The sequence below is a fragment of the Theropithecus gelada genome, chromosome 1 (assembly GCF_003255815.1).
Source record: "Theropithecus gelada isolate Dixy chromosome 1, Tgel_1.0, whole genome shotgun sequence".
NCBI classification, from domain to species: domain Eukaryota; kingdom Metazoa; phylum Chordata; class Mammalia; order Primates; family Cercopithecidae; genus Theropithecus; species Theropithecus gelada.
The window spans coordinates 220,641,136-220,657,767 of record NC_037668.1 but is presented as its reverse complement, the minus strand read 5'-3'; the positions used below and the strand labels follow the sequence as shown (position 1 = coordinate 220,657,767).

General features: G+C 40.8%; 2 protein-coding genes across 2 annotated transcripts in view; both read left to right on the top strand.

Moving 5' to 3' along the window:
- Nucleotides 1-3,073, top strand: part of AHCTF1 (AT-hook containing transcription factor 1) — a 99,375-nt gene extending 96,302 nt beyond the window's left edge. Inside the window, exon 36 of the mRNA XM_025403705.1 lies at nt 1,166-3,073. Within this exon, the coding sequence (XP_025259490.1) occupies nt 1,166-1,358 (193 nt within the window). The 3' untranslated portion in view covers nt 1,359-3,073. The remainder of the gene's footprint in view (nt 1-1,165) is intronic.
- The window catches only part of LOC112635423 (kinesin-like protein KIF28P), a 64,259-nt gene continuing 50,213 nt past the window's right edge, over nt 2,587-16,632 (top strand). The window contains 2 exon segments of the mRNA XM_025403589.1: nt 2,587-2,631; nt 13,931-14,125. Of these exon segments, the coding sequence (XP_025259374.1) occupies nt 2,587-2,631; nt 13,931-14,125 (240 nt within the window).

Genomic DNA, 16,632 nt, shown 5'->3' with positions numbered 1-16,632 from the left:
TTTTTTTGAGACGGAGTCTCGCTCTGTCGCCCAGGCTGGAGTGCAGTGGCCGGATCTCAGCTCACTGCAAGCTCCGCCTTCCGGGTTTACGCCATTCTCCTGCCTCAGCCTCCCGAGTAGCTGGGACTACAGGCGCCCGCCACCTCTCCCGACTAGTTTTCTGTATTTTTTAGTAGAGACGGGGTTTCACCGTGTTAGCCAGGATGGTCTCGATCTCCTGACCTCGTGATCCGCCCGTCTCAGCCTCCTGAAATGCTGGGATTACAGGCTTGAGCCACCGCGCCCGGCCGATTTCTTTATATATTAATAGCATGAAAGCCCAGTCCTTTTAAAAGGAGCATGGGAGGAATAGAAATAAAATAATAAAAGGAGGATGGTAGGGTGGGGGCAGGTTAGTTCCCGGTGGATCTTTCTGGTTTTTGCAGAAAAACAAAGTAGGGGAGGGAAGTGTGATGGTTTACCTCTTTGTTAGGAAAATTAGGTAACTATTAGTAAAAAATAATGATACATTTTAAAATCCTGCAGTTATTTTACAAAAAGCAATAAAACTGCATCCATGGGAAAATTACTCCATTTCAGATATATTTGTTACACGGAATCTTGTTTATGCTGTGCTTAGTAGGCATGGTTGAATTTAATAAAAGTACAAGTTCACACATTTTATTTAAAAACTGATTTAATAACACTATAACTAATATCACTGTTTACATACATATATACTGGCGTATCTATTTGAGAAACTCTTGTTTGTGAAATTCTATGGATCTTTGCTAATTGCTGGTGTTTGATCATTGACAGTTCTGATGGGCCTGCGGGGCTCTCATCCCCTGGGCTGACTACTGGTATTCGGCCCATCCTTGTAATCCAGCAGTATTTTTTCATACATTTGAAACATTTAGAGGAAAATTCAGTAATTGAATAATTGTTTGTAAATATTCTAATCGAAAAGGAAAAATTCCCCTTAATGAAACCTTAACTCTGCTTCTGATTAGCTTATATGACTTAAAGCTTCACTTCAGTTCTCTTGAAACCATTACATCTTTTATAAAATGAAAGCACTAAGCAGTCCCTAAGGTTTCTCTCAACATGTTGGGAAGCCAGTTTTATTTTATAGCATAATGTGTTTATTCTTACTTGATCTTTTTTTTTTTTTTTTTCTTCTCAGAAACACAGAAAAAGAAAGTGCGTGGTCACCTCCTCCCATAGAAATTCGGCTGATTTCCCCCTTGGCTAGCCCAGTTGACGGAGTCAAGAGCAAACCAAGAAAAACTACAGAAGTGACAGGAACAGGTCGTGGAAGGAGCAGAAAGAAACTATCTTCGTATCCAAAGCAAATTTTACGCAGAAAAATGCTGTAATTTCTTGGGAAGTTTTTAATGTACACCTATTTGTAAAGTCATCAGAATAGTGTGGATTATTAAATATCTAGTTTGGAAGAAAATAATTTATATAAATTATTGTAAATTTTTATGTAAACAGAAGGTCTTCAGTAAGTGAGTAACTCCATATGGAGTGATCGTTTCAGTCCAGGCAGTTTTTCTATTTTATATTAAGACTTCATACATTTATATAATATGTAAATATGGCTTCTTAATGGAATGTTAAATAAAATGTATACTTCACAGTCGTTTGTGTCTGTTGGTTTTTGAAAGGGAGGGGTATCTGTTTGGATAGTTTTATATGCTCATTGGTCTCATTTTCTCTATAATGAAAATATTAGACCAGTCTTAAAATGGGGATGATTGAACTATTGATATTTCTTTTTACAGTTACTATTTTATAATTTATGCACTTTGATTCTGTGATTCAGATTTCTAATCATAAAATTTTTTTTTGCTTTTGGCTGTTACTATGTTAAAATTGAATTATGGGCATGTAATTTTGCCATCTTTGTAGTTTCACAAATTTTGTGTAATCTACCTCAAATGAATAATCCAAGTATTGGTTAACTATAATGTTGGCATCTCTTATTCAGCAAGCTTACAGACTCTTCAAAGTCTTAGTCAAAGACTAATCCAGGTTAGATTGACCGGTTCACTGCTCACTTGCAACCTTATCAAAGGGTTTCAAAGGGAAATGTAAAATAAACCTGTTTATGGATATTGAGTGCATCTTGTATGTGCCTAATATTGATAGGATGAGATGTCTGAACAAATTTTTATAATATTGCTGTGAAGGAGCTTGCTTCCGAACCACAGAAATCCCTTAATATTCAGGTTTTAAAACTGGCAAATTCTCACAGAACCTCAGGCACAGATTATTAAGGTTGGGAGAGAGTGAGTAGATGTAGAAAAGGAAAGAAGCAGCACACGCTCTGTTCTCTACAGTACAACTGCAATTACGCAGTGATACCTGGTGTAGGCTCTAACATTCATCAATAAATAAGTGTTGTAAAATAATTTATAACAGGTAATTGATAGTGTGTAATGAATGGACTATTAATAATTGATCGCCTAGAAACGAACTGCTTTTGTGGGCTAAGCTTTTAATGTTTTAATGTGAAGCATAAGCAGTGTGCTCTCTGCATTTATTTTTCTACCAAATAATCTGGATAATGAGAAACTGATGAAAATGCCTACGCCAAGTATGGACAGTGTGAAAGTAGCAGTGCGAGTGCGGCCTTTTAGTCAGGTTAGTGATGGATGTTACGCTGCCTTGTTGAAAATTTCACTGACTTTGATTTTACTACTTTTTTAATGATAGTTATCAAACTTGTATAGTAAGCTGCTTGTCATTTATGGAATATTGAACTTATTTAAATGAACTTGTTAAATGAATTAATTTAAAGATCTAAACATAATTCAGCAAACAATTTTACTCCTTTGCGCAAGTAGCACAATAAACATGGATGAAATGTTTGTCAAGTTAATGCTTTTTTAAACCAACGCAATTTGGTGAATATAGATGTGTGGTACCTGTTTTTAATAAATGTACTTTTTCCCCTTCTGTGAATGTAGATCATAAGCAAACAAATTGCCTGTTCTAAATGAACTTTATATATATTTTAAATGAATGTATGTACTTATGTATAAATGTCTTTATATAGCCTGAATAAAAACACTGCTCATTAAAATGTGTTGCTACAGCATTTTAGGATAGCACTTGAATGATATTCTCGGACCTTGTAGCAACTATGTATCTGATGATAACAGCACTGGTTAAACTAAGGTATTTAGTATCATAGTGAGGTAAACAATAGACTCAGATCAGGTGTAGTTAATTCTGCCTGGATAGATATTGAAGGCTTCCTACATGTAGATAGAAGCATTTGAGAGGACTGTGAAGGCTTAGTAAAATGTCAGTAAAGACTTGCTCGACAAAACAATATGTAAAGGCCTGGTCCTGAATGGGCTACAATGGAATGACCTTATATGAGGTCTTCCTGCTTTTACCATTATCAATATTACTTTGTACATCTTCAGTTGGAATCAGTTCTGTCTGTGCTGTGCCTCTGCATTCATCTATATTGTGGAGAATAGTTCAACAGCTGGGCACAGCTGTGTAATTACGTAACCAGGTATATGTATAACTAGATAAGTGTAGCTGCTATTTAAGGATTCGCAAGTAGCATGGTTTCTAAGGCAACTGATCAAAAAATACCCAAGAATGAATTTGTGACCAGTATATTAACTGCTTTGGCCCAAGCAGACCTTCAAAAACAACGCAAGTGGTTATTCCTGCTGTCATTTTCACTGACCTCTAATATTGCCAGGATGAGTAACTCTAAGTTTTAAACAGCAAATAAGGATTTGTAGGATTAGGCACTAAAACAGTCATGTATTTACAGAACCTTTAGGTTCCCTTTACAAAAAGATTGCATTTTATTCAAGTTCACCACCAAAGTTGACTAGCTTGGACTAGAATGGTCTAAGCAGGGAGTACAGAGGATGGATTTGGGAGATAGCTTGCAGGTGCAGTGCTTGCTCTGTATCCACAGGGGCTGTGTTCTAAGGCCCCCAGTGGACTCCTGAAACCACAGGTGGAACCTAACCCTATATATACACTACATTTTTTTCCTGTACATACATACCTATGATAGTGTATAAATTAGTCACAGACTCTTGTACTTTGGGGCCATGATAAAAATAACAGGGGCATAAGCACTGCAGTGCCACCACGGTCATCTGGTAACCAAGGTGGTTACTAAGCGACTCTACATGGATATGCTAGACAAGGATGATTCACGTCCAGGCAGGACAGTGGGATGGCACGAGATTTTCACACACTTCTTAGACTGGTGGCACAATTTAAAACATACAAGGTATTTCTGGAATTTTCCATTTCATATTTTCAGATTCTGGTTGACTGCTGGTAACAAACCACAGAAAGTGAAACTGCAGACAAGGGGGGACTACCGTAGACAGAGATCATCCTGCCTAGACAACTGCAATACCTCCTACATGAACTTGCCACCCCCGATCCATTCTTTACCTAGCAGTAAGAGAAAACTACATGTAAAACTATCATGGAGCTCTCTGCTCAAAACCTTTCAGTTTATTGAAAATAAAGTTTTACAGTTTACAAGGCCTAGGTGACCTGGACACTGCCTAATTTTCTAACTCCATATCTAATGCTTATGTTCATTGTGGGATCAGAGAACCTAGTTTATGGCACTTTCATTATAAGAAGCAATATATTGCTGGGTACAGTGGCTCACCTGTAATCCCAGCACTTTGGGAGGCCGAGTTCAAGACCAGCCTGGCCAACATGGTGAAACCCCATCTCTACTAAAAATACAAAAATTAGCCAGGTGTGGTCACGCACACTTGTAGTCCCAGCTACTTGGGAGGCTGAGACACGAGAATTATTTTAACCCGGGAGGCGGAGCGTGCAGTGAACCAAGATCACACCACTGCACTCCAGCCTGGGCGACAGAGTGAGACTGTTTCAAAAAAAAAAAAAAAAGGCAATATATTCTTAGTATATTCTCTGGGCCTCAGTTTTTCTGTAAAATGGGCTCGACACTTCCCAAGATTGCTATCGTAAGTAACAGAGGAAATACGTACATATATCGCAGAGCACAGTGCCTGACAACTATTTCAGCTGCTACGTTTTTCACCATAATCTCTCTTAAACAACTTTGAGGTAATACAATTCAAAGTATAAAATTCAATGGTTTTAAATATGTTCAGATATGTGCAACCATCACCACAGTCAATCTCAGAACATTTCCTCACCTAAGAATTTCTGTACCTTTTAGTTATCCTATTTCCCGTCCCTAAGCAACCACTAATGTCCCCTGCAGATGTCCCTTCCTGGGTGTTTCCTATGAGTGGAATCATATACAGTCTTTTGTGACTGTCACACAGCGTGTTTTCAAGGTCCACCCATGTTGCAACCTATATCAAAATGTCATTCTCTATGGCTGGTGAATATTCAGGATTCTATTTTGTGGATACACACGGTTTTGTTCATCAGCAGGACACTTCGGTTGGTTCTGCCTTTTGCCTATTATTAATGACTGGTACACACATTTGTGTACAAGTTTTTGTGTGGGCATGCTTTCATTTCTCTTGGTTATATACCTAAGCATTGAATTGCTGAGCCATACGGTAGCTATGTTTAATCATTTGAGATATTCCCAGATTGTCCTCTAAAGCAGCTGTACCAACTTACATTCCCAACGGCGGTACATAAGGGTTCCAAATTGTTCACATCCCTGCCAACAACTCTTACCCGACTTTCCAATAACAGTCATCCTAGCTGAAATGAAGTGGCATATCGTGGCTATGATTTACATTTCTCTAGTGACTAATGGTATCAAGCATCTTTTTAGGGGTATTTATTTGTATATCTTCCTGGAGAAGTATCAATTCATATTCTTTGCTCATTTTTTAAACTGGATTGTCTTTATTATTGAGCTGATCTTTATAGATTATGAATATGAATCCTTATCAGATACATGATTTGAAAATTTTTCTCCCATTCTGTGGGTTGTATTTTTCACATTATCGGTGTTCTTTGAAGCAGAAACATTTTAAATGTTGGCAATTTTATTGCTTTGCTTTAGATGGCATATCCAAGAATCCTTTGTCCAATCCAAGGCCATAAAGATTTATTCCTGTTCTTCTAAGGCTTTTATAGTTTTAGCTCTTACATTTATGCTTTTAATTCGAGATAATGTTGTATATAGTAAGAGATCATTTTTTTTTTTTTTTTTTTTTTTAAGAAACAGTCTCCCTGTGTCACCCAGGCTGGAGGGCAGTGGTATGATCATAGCTCACTGTAACCTCAAATCCCAGGCTCAGGCACTCCCCGTACTTCAGCCTCCAAAATAGCTAGGGCTATAGGTATGTGCCACTGTGCCCAACATTTTTTTTTTTTTTTAATAGAGATAGGGTCTCACTATGTTGCCAGGCTGGTCTCAAACTCCTAACCTCAAGTTATCCCCCTACCTCAGCCTCCCAAAGAGTTGAGATTACAGGCATGAGCCACTGCATCCAGCCAATTTCATTCTCACATAGCTATCCAGTTCTCCCAGTATCATTTCTTAAAAAGGCTCTTCTTTTCCCCATTGGATGGTTCTAGCAGCCTTGTTGAAAATCAGCTGACCATAGATGTCAGGGTTTATTTTTGGACTCAATTCTATTAATTTGTATGTCTGCCCTTGTCAGTACCACACTGCCTTCATTACTGTTAGTTGGTATTAAGTTGTGAAATCAGGGAGTGTGAATTCTACTTTTTTCTTCATTTTCAAGATTGTTTTAGCTACTATGGGTCCTTTGCAATCCATATGAATTTTTGAAGCAGCTCATCATGGCCAGGCATGGCGGCTCACGCCTGTAATCCCAGCATTTTGGGAGGCCGAGATGGGTGGATCGCCTGAGATGAGGAGTTCGAGACCAGCCTGATCAACATGGTGAAACCCCATCTCTAAGAAAAATACAAAAATTAGCCAGGCATGATGGGGGGCGCCTGTAATCCCAGCTACTCAGGAGGCTGGGGCAGGAGAATTGCCTGAACCCAGGAGACAGAGGTTGCAGTGAGCTGAGACTGTGCCATTGCACTCCAGCCTGGGTGACAGTGAGACTCCGTCTCCAGAGGAAAAAAAAAAAATTAGCTCAGCATTTTCTACAAAGAAGTCAAGTGGGTTCTCACAGGGATCGCACTGGATCTGTATATTAGTTTGGTGAATTCTGCCTTCCAAATGACCGTAAGTCTTCTGATCCATGAACATAGGATGTTTTTCCAGTCTTCGGTTTCTTAGTTTCTTTCAATAAAGTCATATAGCTGGCGGGGACGGTGGCTCACGCCTGTAATCCCAGTACTTTGGGAGGCCGAGGCAGGTGGATCACGAGGTCAGGAGATCGAGACCATCCTGGTTAACATGGTGAAACCCTGTCTCTACTAAAAATACAAAAAATTAGCCGGGCGAGGTGGCGGCGCCTGTAGTCCCAGCTACTCAGGAGGCTGAGGCAGGAGAATGGCGTGAACCCGGGAGGCGGAGCTTGCAGTGAGCTGAGATCCGGCCACTGCACTCCAGCCTGGGCAGCAGAGCGAGATTGTCTCACAAAAAAAAAAAAAAAAAGAAAAAAAAAAGAAAAAAAGTCATACAGCTTTCAGAGTGTGGTTTGTACTTCTTTCATTAAATGTATTCCTATTCTTTTATTATTTATTTATTTATTTTTGAGACAGTTTTTCACTCGTCACCTAGGCTGGAGTGCAGTGGCACAATCTCAGCTCACTGCAACCTCTGCCTCCTGGGTTCCCGCCATTCTCCTGCCTCAGCCTCCCAAGTAGCTGGGATTAGAGGCACCCACCACCACGTCCTGCTAATTTTTTGTATTTTTAGTAGAGACGGGGTTTCACCATGTTAGCCAGGTTGGTCTCGATCTCCTGACCTCGTGATCCACCTGCCTCGGCCTCCCAAAGTACTGGGATTACAGGCGTGAGCCACCACGCCCAGCCTTATATATATTTTTTTTATTTTTGTGGGTCCCCATGAGAATGAACTCTATGTAACTGCCTCACAGTTAAAGGGAGGCAGAGCCACACAAGGAAGTACCAAGAACAGGCAAAAGAAAGGAGTGAGCAGGACTTACAGCATTTGCCGTAGTTTCTGCAGGAAGCAATGGGCAAGGCAGAGGAGACAAGTTTGACAAGTTTAGGATTGGATAGTATGAATAATTTTGGTGGGCTCTGACCTGTAAGAGTGGTCTTTAGTTGTTTAGTACCTGGCCTTGGGGGTGATTTAAAGCAGGGAAAGTACTGGCTTGGTGTATAGGAATTAGATAGAGGAGGTAGTAGGGGATGTGGGCTTTGATTGGTGTATAGGAGTTAGATAGAGGAGGTAGTTGGGGATGTGGGTGTATAGGAGTTAGAGGAGGTAGTTGGGGATGTGGGCTTTGATTGGTGTATAGGAGTTAGACAGAGGAGGTAGTTGGGGATGTGGGTGTATAAGAGTTAGAGGAGGTAGTTGGGGATATGGACTTTGGTGTATAGGAGTTAGAGGAGGTAGTTGGGGATGTGGGTGTATAGGAGTTAGATAGAGGAGGTAGTTGGGGATGTGGGTGTACAGGAGTTAGAGGAGGTAGATGGGGATATGGACTTTGATTGGTATATAGGAGTTAGATAGAGGAGGTAGTAGGGTATGTGAGCTTTGATTGGTGTATAGGAGTTAGACAGAGGAAATAGTTGGGGATGTGGGTATATAGGAGTTAGACAGAGGAGGTAGTTGGGGATGTGGGTGTATAGGAGTTAGAGGAGGTAGATGGGGATATGGACTTTGGTGTATAGGAGTTAGATAGAGGAGGTAGTTGGGGATGTGTGTGTAGAGGAGTTAGACAGAGGAGGTAGTTGGGGATGTGGGTGTAGAGGAGTTAGACAGAGGAGGTAGTTGGGGATGTGGGCTTTGATTGGTTGGTTTGCACATGAAAGGCAAGTTGTTTGCTATCTCTAGGAATCTGATAGCCCTGGTGAGCTGCAGGACATCAAACCATCATAAAGTATAGATCTCCATAGGATGCCACAGTGAATAGTGCTATGTTTTCCTGAGGAGATATAAGACGTAGCAACTCATAATCATGACATAATCATGATTGGTAATGTGCGAAAGTAAATAAATGTCTCAAAGCTTCTATATGTATGTATGTATTTTTTTCATACATACAGAGAAAATTTTTAAATACAATTAATACAGTAATTTCCATTGTTGAACCAACTTTGAAGCCCTAGGATAAATTCCGTTTGGTCATGGTTTGCAATTCTTTTTGTATGTTGCTGGATTTAGTTTCATAGTATTTTGTTGAGGATTTTTGCATGCATATTCATAAGAGATAATGGTTTGTAATTTTGTTTTTTCTTTTTGAGATGGAGTGTCGCTCTGTCACCCAGGCTGGAATGCAGTGGCGCGATGTCAACTCACTGCAACCTCTGCCTCCCGGGTTCAAGCGATTCTCCTGCCTCAGCTTCAGTAACTGGGATTACAGGTGCCCGCTACCACGCCCGGCTAATTTTTGTATTTTTAGTAGATACACGGTTTTACCATGTTGGTCAGGCTGGTGTCAAACTCCTGACCTCGTGATCTGCCTTCCTGAGCCTCCCAAAGTGCTGGGATTACAGGCATGAGCCACCGTGCCTGGCATGTATTTTTGTGTTTGTTTTTTGTTTTCTTGAGACGGAGTGTTGCTCTGTGGCCCAGGCTGGAGTGCAGTGGCTCAATCTTGGCTCACTGCAAGCTCTGCCTCCCAGGTTCATGCCATTCTCCTGCCTCAGCCTCCCCAGTAACTGGGACTACAGGCGCCGCCACCACGTCCGGCTAATTTTTTTGTATTTTTAGTAGAGACAGGGTTTCACCGGGTTAGCCAGGATGGTCTCGATCTCCTGACCTCGGGATCCGCCTGCCTTGGCCTCCCACAGTGCTGGGATTACAGGCGTGAGCCATCGTGCCCAGCCAGCATTTCTATTTCTATGTCTTCCCTTGTTCTAGGTCTATTTAGATTTTTTTTCTTGAGTCAATTTCTGTTATTTCTGCCTTTGTAGGAATTTATTTCATCTAAGTTATCTAATTTGTTGGTGTTCAGTTGTTCAAAGTATTCCTTTATTATCCTTTCTTTAATCATAGTTTTCTTTCGTTCTGTGAATATGTTTATAATGACTACTTTAAAAGTCTTTTTCTGATGAATCCTGCATCTGGTCACTCTGTTTTTGTTGCCTGTTTCTTCCCCAGTGTATGGATCATACTTTCCTGTGACTTTGCGTGCCTCCTAATTTTTCCTTAGAAACTGGACATTGTAGATGTATTGTAGCTGCTCTGGCTACTAGCTCTGCCTCTCCTCTGTGGCTTGTTCCTTTTAACTTTTATTTGCCAGTTTGTTTAGTGACTGGCTGAATTGTTTTAGGAAGTCTCTTATGTCCCCCAGCGCCCACCATTGTTCCTTAGGGAAGCACAGTTTTGGGTCCGCCCCAGTCATGCTGGGAGAACAATGGTTTTGGTAGGTCCCCCTTACTGTCTTTCCCTGCCCATGCCCAGCTGTAAACTTCACTCTTTGCTGTCTGATTATTGTTTTCAACAATGTCCTGGGGTATAAATTGCTTTACAAATGAATCCCATCAAATTCTTTCTTTGAAGGGAATAGTTTCTAAAACCAGTGTTTGATACTTTTGACCTTCCAACTATCTTATTCTCCAGTTAGAGGGCGTACACTTTTACTTGTAGGTGACTCTCTTCTCTGCTGTCTTTCATCCCAGCCTCCACCACTCCCCAGGGCATCCTCAGGCTTGAACTTCCCCAGTCTATTACAAATGAAGTCAGTTCCTTTAGGAAGAGATGTTAGGCACCAGGGGTTGTATGGCCTAATTATCGCCTCAGGCAAAATCTCTAAGCCAGGACTCTGGAAACAGATGTGTGAACAATAGTCAACTGCTCTTCAGATGACACGCCTGCTCTAGGAGCAGAGTACTCCGTGGAGGTGGGGTCCTAGCCTAAGGTCCTCTCAGCTTGTCTCCCCTGGTGTTCAACCATCTCAGGACCCAGGGCAAAAGTAGTCAGTACTCCAGTAAGCTCAGCTTGCTGCAACCAAAACAGAGCCTCCATTCCTCGAGTGGGAGCTGGGTGTGAAAGGGAGACCCCCAGTTAACCTGACACTTGGCCTCACTAACAGGTAGAGAGAGGCAGAATGAGAAATGCTAATATCTCGATCTTCCTGGGAAGAAAGTCCTCCAGCTGGGATCTGGAGCAGAGACAGAACCCTGTGTTACTGGCTCCAGACGTCTGGAGTGGAATCTCCACCTTCCTGAGCTGGCAAAGGAAAGGAAAGAAATGATCTCGCTTAAAATACCACAAACTCTTTTCTTACCAAATTTTAGTACATTTTCTTGAATAGATGCTTTTTTTTTTTTCTTTTTGAGACAGAATCTCACTCTGTCACCCAGGCTGGAGTGCCATTGTGCAATCTCAGCTCACTGCAGCCTCCACCTCCCAAGTTCAAGCGATTCTTATGCCACAGCCTCCTGAGTAGCTGGGATTAGAGGCGTGTGCCACCACACCCAGATAATTTTTGTATTTTTAGTAGAGATGGGGTTTCACCATGTTGGCCAGGCTGGTCTCGAACTCCTGACCTCAAGTCATCCGCCCGCCTCAGCCTCCCAAAGTGCTGGGATTACAAGTGTGAGCCATTGCACCTGGCCACGAATAGATGTTTCTTCACGTGCTGTTTGTCCTTAGGACCATTTCTAGAGGTTTTAAAAGGTGTTTTTTCTTCCATTTGTTTGTGTCCTCTTTTATTTCACTGAGCAGTGGTTTGTAGTTCTCCTTGAAGAGGTCCTTTACATCCCTTGTAAGTTGGATTCCTAGGTATTTTATTCTCTTTGGAGCAATTATAAATGGAAGTTCATTCGTGATTTGGCTCTCTGTTTGTCTGTTACTGGTGTATAAGAATGCTTGTGATTTTTGCACATTTATTTTGTATCCTGAGACTTTGCTGAAGTTTCTTATCAACTTAAGGAGATTTGGGGCTGAGACGATGGGGTTTTCTAAATATACAATCATGTCATCTGCAAACAGGGACCATTTGACTTCTTCTTTTCCTAACTGAATACCCTTTATTTCATTCTCTTGCCTGATTGCCCTAGCCAGAACTTCCAGCACTGTGTTGAATAGGAGTGGTGAGAGAGGGCATCCCTGTCTTGTGCCAGTTTTCAAAGGGAATTTTTCCAGTTTTTGCCCATTCAGTATGATATTGGCTGTGGGTTTGTCATGAATAGCTCTTATTATTTTGAGATACGTTCCATCAATACCGAATTTATTGAGCGTTTTTAGCATGAAGGGCTGTTTCCCTGTTTAATAAATGGTGCTGGGAAAATTGGCTAGGCATAAGTAGAAAGCTGAAACTGGATCCTTTCCTTACTCCTTATACAAAAATTCATTCAAGATGGATGGGAGACTTAAATGTTAGACCTAATACGATAAAAACCCTAGAAGAAAACCTAGGTAGTACCATTCAGGACATAGGCATGAGCAAGGACTTCATGTCTAAAACACCAAAAGCAACGGCAACAAAAGCCAAAATTGACAAATGGGATCTAATTAAACTAAAGAGCTTCTGCACAGCAAAAGAAACTACCATCAGAGTGAACAGGCAACCTACAGAATGGGAGAAAATTTTTGCAATCTACTCATCTGACAAAGGGCTAATATCCAGAACCTACAAAGAACTCAAACAAATTTACAAGAAAAAAACAAACAACCCCATCAAAAAGTGGGCAAAGGATATGAACAGACACTTCTCAAAAGAAGACATTCATACAGCCAACAAACACATGAAAAAATGCGCATCATCACTGGCCATCAGAGAAATGCAAATCAAAACCACAATGAGATACCATCTCACACCAGTTAGAATGGCAATCATTAAAAAGTCAGGAAACAACAGGTGCTGGAGAGAATGTAGAGAAATAGGAACACTTTTACACTGTTGGTGGGATTGTAAACTAGTTCAATCATTATGGAAAACAGTATGGCGATTCCTCAAGGATCTAGAACTAGAAGTACCATATGACCCAGCCATCCCATTACTGGGTATATACCCAAAGGATTATAAATCATGCTGCTATAAAGACACATGCACACGTATGTTTATTGCGGCACTATTCACAATAGCAAAGACTTGGAATCAACCCAAATATCCATCAGTGACAGACTGGATTAAGAAAATGTGGCACATATACACCATGGAATACTATGCAGCCATCAAAAAGGATGAGTTTGTGTCCTTTGTAGGGACATGGATGCAGCTGGAAACCATCATTCTCAGCAAACTAACACAAGAACAGAAAACCAAACACCGCATGTTCTCACTCATAGGTGGGAACTGAACAATGAGATCACTTGGACTCGGGAAGGGGAACATCACACACTGGGGCCTATCATGGGGAGGGGGGAGGGGGGAGGGATGGCATTGGGAGTTATACCTGATGTAAATGATGAGTTGATGGGTGCTGACGAGTTGATGGGTGCAGCACACCAACATGGCACAAGTATACATATGTAACAAACCTGCACGTTATGCACATGTACCCTAGAACTTAAAGTATAATAATAAAAAAATAAAATAAATAAAAAATAAAGGGTTTTTTTTTCATTTTTTAATTGATAATCTTTCACTAGTTTTACTGAGGAGTTCACCAGTTATGCAGGAATTCAGTCTCTCCACTACTGTAGTTATTGTTATTAGTATAGTTGGGTGTTAGAGAGCCAGCTCTTCTCAGAAAGTTAGTATGACTAGAGACAGCCTTTCAGAAATTCCGAGGGAGTGCAGGAACAACTGCTTGTCGTAACAACTGCTAGAAGTAACACAGTTAGAGAACAAACTGAGGGGAGGGTACGTTTCTGGCTTAATTTCTTAGTAGGTATGAAGACTTGCAAAACAACGAACTTGGATAACAAAGAGACACTGGAATGATTGACTCTGAATTTGTAATTTGACTGTAGAGAGAGAAGAATTCGGGGAGCAAATGTGTGATTTCCATGCATTCCAGAACCACCACCACTATACAGGACCCTAAGAACCCAGAGCATGTGAAGACATTTACTTTTGACCTGGCGTATTGGTCTCACGATGGATTTCAAAAGGATAAAGATGGTGTCCTTATTTCAGCTGATCCTAGTAGTAAATTTGCAGGCCAGGTAAGTTGCTTTAAAACACAGCTTCACTGTCAGTTTTTTGTTATTTTTGATGATGTGTTCACAGTGTAAAGTACAATAATTTTATGCAAGCATAAATATATGCTTCCACATGAGAATTTGACTTTAAATTTACTCCTTTTCTATGCTGAATATGAGGTCCAAAACTACAGCTATTGCCTAAGTAATTTTTAGATACTCAAATCAGTTCATTTGCCAACGTACTGACATACCTTGAAAAAAGCATGATATGACAAGCAAAATAAGCAAACTGTATGAGGCACTGAGCATCTGAGAACTTCTGTTTTAATGAGCATTTATCATGTGCTGTGCACTGTTCTGCCTTAAAGTTGCTCACAATTTGGTTTGGGGAGAGAGGCAAGAAAAGTGCACTCAGATGTTACAGGTTCCGTGATCAGATGTATGGGATACAGCAGGGTACGAAGGTGAGGTGGTCATTCAATCTAGACAGGATATTTGGTGAATGGTTTAATAAAGGCTGTGATGTTTAGGCTGAGTTTTGACAGACAAGGAGAAACAGTTACGGGGAGGAAATGAACACAGCCTCAGTGACCTGTGGGACAATCTTAAACTCCACACGTCACTGGAGTCACAGAAGAAATGGGAGGGGTGTGTGTGCAAGAAATACTTGAGGAATTTATGGCTGAAATTTTCCCAAATTTGATGGAAACTACAAACCCACAGGTCTAAGAAGAGCAATGAGTCCTAAGTAGAATAAACACAAGGAAAATCACAGTAAGCCCCATTTTAATTAAATTGCTATAATCCAGTGATAACATCTTAAAAACAAGTGAGAAAAGATGGAGGAACAACAAGAATGGCAGCAGATACATTGTCAGAACTTTGTGAGCTAGAACACAAGGGAGAGACTTAAGAGCTGAAAGCAGTTCTCAGGCTTGGGCAGGAGCAGTGGTTCATGCCTGTAATCCCAGCACTTTGAGAGGCCGAGGCAGGTAGATCATTTGAAGTCAGGAGTTCAAGACCAGCCTGGCCAACATGGTGAAGCCCCATCTCTCCAAAAAATACAAAACAAAACGAGTTGGGCATGGTGGCACATGCCTGTCATCACAGCTACTAGGGAGGCTGAGGCAGGAGAGTTGCTTGAACCCAGGAGATGGAGGTTGCGGTGAGCCAAGATCGCACCACTGCACTCTAGCCTGGGTGACAGAATGAGACTCCACCTCAAAAAAAAGAAAATACATTCTCAACCTAGAACACTGTGCCCAAGAAATTTTTTTTCTAATTTTGAATCTTTCAGAAAGATCATTGATTGTCAAAGCAAGAATAATAAATTCTGTTAGGATTCAAAACAAATACAGAAATAAAATATGACAACACTAGAAAAAGGAGACAGGTACCAGAAGTATATTAAGACTTTGCATTATATAGGAAGTAATATAATATTTGAAAATAAAATATTTTAAAGAAATCTATTGTAACCCTAGAGCCCAGGGTTTGTTACAAACACAGGGTGATGTTTTATTAACATCAGTTAATAAACACATTAAAAATCCATTACTAGTAAACATACATAATATAAAAATATTTTTATGAAAAGTAATTTTCTTTTTTTTATTATTTATTTATTTTGAGATGGACTCTCCCTCTGTCACCCAGGCTGGAGTGCAGTGGCACAATCTCGGCTCACTGCAACCTCTACCTCCCAGGTTCAAGCGATTCTCCTGCTTCAGCCTCCCAAGTAGCTAGAATTACAGGCATGTGCCACCACACTCGGCTAATTTTTGTATTTTTAGTAGAGACGGGATTTCACCATGTTGGCCAGGCTGGTCTCGAGCTCCTGACCTCAAGTTATCTGCCCACCTCAGCCCCCAAAAAGGCAGGTCCTCTCAGCTTGTCTCCCCTGGTGTTCAACCATCTCAGGACCCAGGGCAAAAGTAGTCAGCTCCCCTAACCCTTTTGGTGGAAGAATTTTTATCCCTTTCTCAAATATTACGTGAACGTTGGTTATTGTCTATTGTCCTCAGGTAAATCACGCTACATTGGTGTGTGCATTTTCCCCAGACACATGAAATAAATTATACAAATGTATATATTGTAATAAATGGAATATCTAATGCTTAGTGCTTTACCATTGCTATTAGAGAGTAGGAAGAAATACACGCTTTGAAACAGCCTCAAATAAGAGAACTATTGCAGTCTATGGCCGCAGCCCAGATGGTAAAAGGAGCCAGACCACATCCCCTCTTTCAGCAACTGTGGGCACAAACATTTCTATTTTAACTTAAAAAAGGGGATGTGTGTGTGTGTTTCAGAACCACTGGAAAGAGTAGAAAAACAGGAGACGTCACCAGAGAGGACTAAAATGTGTGTGGCTATATTGTGATGTTATTGTTTGAGTTAACGAATAAAGTAGTCGAAAATGCTTTGACTGGTTTCTGTGCCTTGACATTTTTATCTAATTGCTTAATTTTAAAGACCTGGCCCATGTTTTGGCAAGGCTGTAAAGTCCGCAATTTCATGGCCCATGG